Source organism: Aulonocara sp. 'chitande type north' Nkhata Bay, linkage group LG3 (genome assembly GCF_057382095.1).
Source record: "Aulonocara sp. 'chitande type north' Nkhata Bay isolate Kocher_YH1m ecotype deep benthic linkage group LG3, A_spYH_male_GT1.1, whole genome shotgun sequence".
In the NCBI taxonomy this organism is placed as follows: domain Eukaryota; kingdom Metazoa; phylum Chordata; class Actinopteri; order Cichliformes; family Cichlidae; genus Aulonocara; species Aulonocara sp. 'chitande type north' Nkhata Bay.
In genome coordinates, this window is record NC_141346.1 from 27,069,337 (window position 1) to 27,073,683 (window position 4,347).

The following is a 4,347-nucleotide window of genomic DNA, read 5'->3' on the forward strand; positions in this document are numbered from 1 at the left end:
TCCAGCTTTATTTACATTTTTAAGGTAAAGACAAGTGGACAACATTTCTACTTTTAAGATTAGACTTTGCCAGGACAACTTTCACTTTCAACTTGATGCCTTTACTTTAAAATGTGGAAATATTTTCAGAGTAAATTAAAGTGCAGGTTTTTTTTCTTGTTGCTTTAATTGCAGAGGTTGTAGTTCATGTAGTTTTGGTCAGTCAGTGTAATAATCAGGATCATAAAGAGGATCACATGTTGTAATGAGTGAATGAAGTCAGACTGTAGATTTTCCTTCTTCTAGCTGTACTGACTGACCTTTGACCTCATGTGTTGATGACTCTTCACCTCTGTCTCCTCTCACAGGGAGAAGATGATCTGCAGGATCCTGCTGCTCATCATCCTCACCTCATGTGTCTCTGGTTAGTTTACAGCTTCACTTTATGAACTCCAAATAAAGCTCAACAACAGATTTGTTCCAGTTCTCAGTGTGTCTGCTCCTCTCTTTCCCTCTCTGTCTCCTCAACAGGATCATTTGTAGTCAATGTGACACAGACCTGCTATCAGGCAGAGGAGAACCACAACATCACACTGGAGTGGACGTTCACCACCAAACCTGACAGATCCTGGATCTACATTTTCATCATCTGTTACCTGATAAATGCTCATAAAGATTCAGTCCTGTATCACGTTCATGAAGGTGTTGAGGTGTCAGAGTCTCAGGATGAAAAGTTTTCAGGACGAGTCCAGAGTGACAAAGACGCCCTCAGAGAAGGACGAATCAGACTGCAGCTGTCCAGACTCAGGACTGATGACTCGGGTCGGTACAGATGTGAAGTGGAGACAGATTATGGAAACAACCTCCAGGAATGTCAACTCAGCGTCACTGGTGAGTTTATTCAGTATCTTTTTTTTTTTAAATTTTGAGTGAAACAGCTTTCATGGATAACTGGAAATCTTTTTGTAAAACTTATTCTGATTTCTTTATTGTTGTTTTTGTAAATGACTGAGATTTATTTGGTGTCTCTGCAGGGCTAAAGGTCAGTACTAAACCTGAGAGAAAACCAGAGGCATCAAAAGCAACAAGTCAAGGCAGGATCAGAGTGTTGCTGCTTCTCTGCGGGTTTTTCTTCACTCTGTGTCTCTAAAGTTAGGAGACTTCCCTTTTTTTTATAGCTGTGCTGCAGTTTGTGTAGTTGAACATTAATGAGTTTTGCAGCTGATAACTGCTTTCTTTGTTATGACTTTGATTTTTCAAAATGAAATATGATATAGTGTAAATTAGTGGTGCAACGGATCGCGGTTGATCCGTAATCCGAACCGATCCCACTCCACGGTTCGGCACGCACGTGATCCGAAGATTTGAAAAAGAAAGAAAAAGTATGTGTATGGTGCACGTGGCCAGTCTGTCAAGCGATAGTTATGGCCAGCGCTAGTGGTCCAAGTAGCGGAGCAGAGGAGTTTGCGGTATTTAAGCAGCCTTTTGCTGCCCAATCCGTCCGGGCTAAAGCTATTACAAAAGCTACTGGGGTGTTTAGCTGCAGACGGGAGGTGTGCAAAACAAGAGGTTTAAACTATGATGAACGTGCTTAAGCCATGCTATGATATCCCCTTCGCGTCCACTTTAGTGGCAAGATTGTTCCAAGCATGTATGAGCAGGAAAAGATTTAAGTTATGGCTGAACTGTCCCAGGCATCTTCTGTTGCCCTAACTACTACAAATGGGTGGAGCTCCAGGGCAACGGAAAGCTACGTGACTGTGGCAGCTCATTATATCACATTATATCACATATAATGAGCGGTATGTATTATTGTAGGGTCTACCTTACAATATGAAGCGCCTTGAGGCGACTGTTGTTGTGATTTGGTGCTTTATAAATAAAATTGAATTGAATAGAGTGGTAGATACAAAGCTGCCCTACATTGAACCATAATTAATTTTTTTATAATTGCGTGGAATGAGACTTGAGTTGAATGTTTTTAACAGGCAAAAAATACTTCAATAAGTAAATGTTACATTTTTGTCTTTTTTCTTTTTTTGCTGATCAGAAAATTGATCCGATCCATGACTTAAAACCGTGAGCCGATCCGAACCGTGAGATTTTTGATCCGTTGCACCACTAGTGTAAATGGAAACCAACATCAGGTTCAAGTTAAAACAAATTTTTGTTTGTTATTTTTCTAGCAGCTGCTGATCCTCCTCAGCCAGAGAAATTTATTTTAAGTCCACAGTGAGAGAGCTCAGGAAGGACCTGCTTGATTCTTAGTCAGGGAGTTTTAGTTCTCCTGCCTCTCTGTGCTTTTCTTTAATTTAACAGATTAAGACTACGTCGAAGTTTGTGACAAGTATCCCAAAAACTTGATTCTGTTCATATGAATGTAGCGTTTTCAAAAGGAGAAACTTTTTGTTACTCATCCAAGTCTGACATCTTCAGTCTCTGAAAACATTATCCCCAGATAAACAATATCAACTTTTTAGGATTTCCTTACCTGGATGATTGAGCACGCATTTGTGACGAGTATGTTTTGTTTGTTCTGTGTGTCATTCAAGCAGCAAATCTGCTGCACAATAATACTTAAGACAGTGTGGAGATCCCGACAGTCCTGGAAGGCAGTGTGGGATTTATGAGAACCACAGCCGTCTATCACACTGACACTATGCAACAGTGATGTACAGAAACACAGTGAGTTTTAAAGTTCTCAGTCACAAACTAACACATTCCAACCCACTGTGGGTGTGGGAGAGCGACAGTTAAATTATTGTTGCATTACTTTGGATTAGAGTTTTAATTATCATGGGGGTAAAGCTTAACTATCATCATAATTATTATTGTCATTATTGTCGTAAAGTGGTAAATTAAATACAAAATAAGCTATTCAGCACCACAGGTGCTTTCATTTTCCTTCTGCACTCCTTCCGTTTCTACTTTAAAGCAGGCAGATCCGACACGTGTAGCAGGAAAACTTTGCCAGTGAGATGTTGTGTGGAGTTTTTTATTTTTACTGACAACACAACAACGGGTATTCGACAGTTGAATGTATTATCCTGGTGAGTTAATGCGTGTAATTGTGTTTTATGTCAGAAATATGCCAGACTCACCCTGTAACTACATAATTATATTTTACGTTCGCGTTACTCAGGAAAGACTGACTACAGCTGATAAAGATTACACACTATAAATAGTTGTGAAAGGGCACAAATGTGTCTTTGTGTACATTGTTGATGTTATTGGCTTGACGAGGAAAAGCTAGAGTGTTGTTTGAGTCACTCAGACTCTCCTCCACACAGTCCTCATTTATAAAGTGCTTTACAAACCTGAACATTACAGCTAACAGCTGGACTTTCCATTTCATAGCTTTAAGCACTTATTTCCTAAATTCATCTTTGTCAGTTTTTGACAGCAGGGATCCACAATGTAAATTTGCCTTTTTATGTGTTTCATGCCCACTTTAAGAAAGAGAAAACTAGCTTTGTAGCAGCCAGAGACCTTTGAATGCCAGTGAAGTTCAGCACCTTGAAGCAATGACTATTAGCCACACAACGTGGGTGAGTGCCAAGTTAAATTTGAGACAAACAACTGAAGCAAGTATTTACTAGTTAATGTGAAAAGCTGTATTTTTACACGTGAAATTCATTAATGTGTGTCCTGTGGAAACATAGGGTGCAGGAATAGTACTGTAAAGGAATAATGCACTTGTACTGTTTGTTATACATTTGCAAATAAATTCTTATTGATATAAATGGTGTTGGTATGACTCCTCTGTTTGTAAGAAACAACAACCATAACAAGACCAGTTTGACACAGAATATCTCACCCAATGAATTCAGTCTCCTGGATCTGGGTTAATCACACACAGCAAATTATTTTATGATAGTTTCTTTGGAACATTAAGATAATGTTTCCCATTTATTCTCTTTTTTTTATTTTTAAAGAAATGTGTCCAGTTTTCACCGAAAGGGGAAAAATAAACTTCCAGATATTCCCAAAGCTTCACCTACGTTAATCACGTTGGGATCAGCCTCCTAGTAGATCTGCTAAAGGATGCTGGATACAGAGGTGCCATGTAACAGAGAGAGAATGGAGGTGGTGAGCATCCAGGCACGAGCGCTGGAGAAACCAGGTAAAGAGACTGGTGCACTGGAAACAAGGGGAAAACAGGGTTAATGCAGAGGAGCTAAAAAAAAACAACTGAGACGCAGTGGCTTGATTACCACTTGGAGTGCAGGTGTCCATTGACCAGCGCTGGAAACTGACTCCGCCCCAGAGTGAGCAGAACCCAACCTGAGCTCAGAAAAGGAGAGAAAAACAAACTGCAGATACCACAACATCCCAGATTATTACACAGTTTCATAAATGTCTGCAGTG

The 4,347-nt window shown here is 39.8% G+C and overlaps 1 protein-coding gene across 1 annotated transcript; it reads left to right on the forward strand.

Moving 5' to 3' along the window:
• Positions 1 to 428: 428 nt before the first annotated feature.
• LOC147334910 (uncharacterized) lies at positions 429 to 3,667 on the forward strand (the record flags this gene model as incomplete). Its single annotated transcript, XM_086286018.1, has 2 exons — positions 429 to 870; positions 1,014 to 3,667. Coding segments are annotated over 2 exons (558 nt in total), but the record flags the coding sequence as incomplete, so codon positions are not given.
• Positions 3,668 to 4,347: the final 680 nt, after the last annotated feature.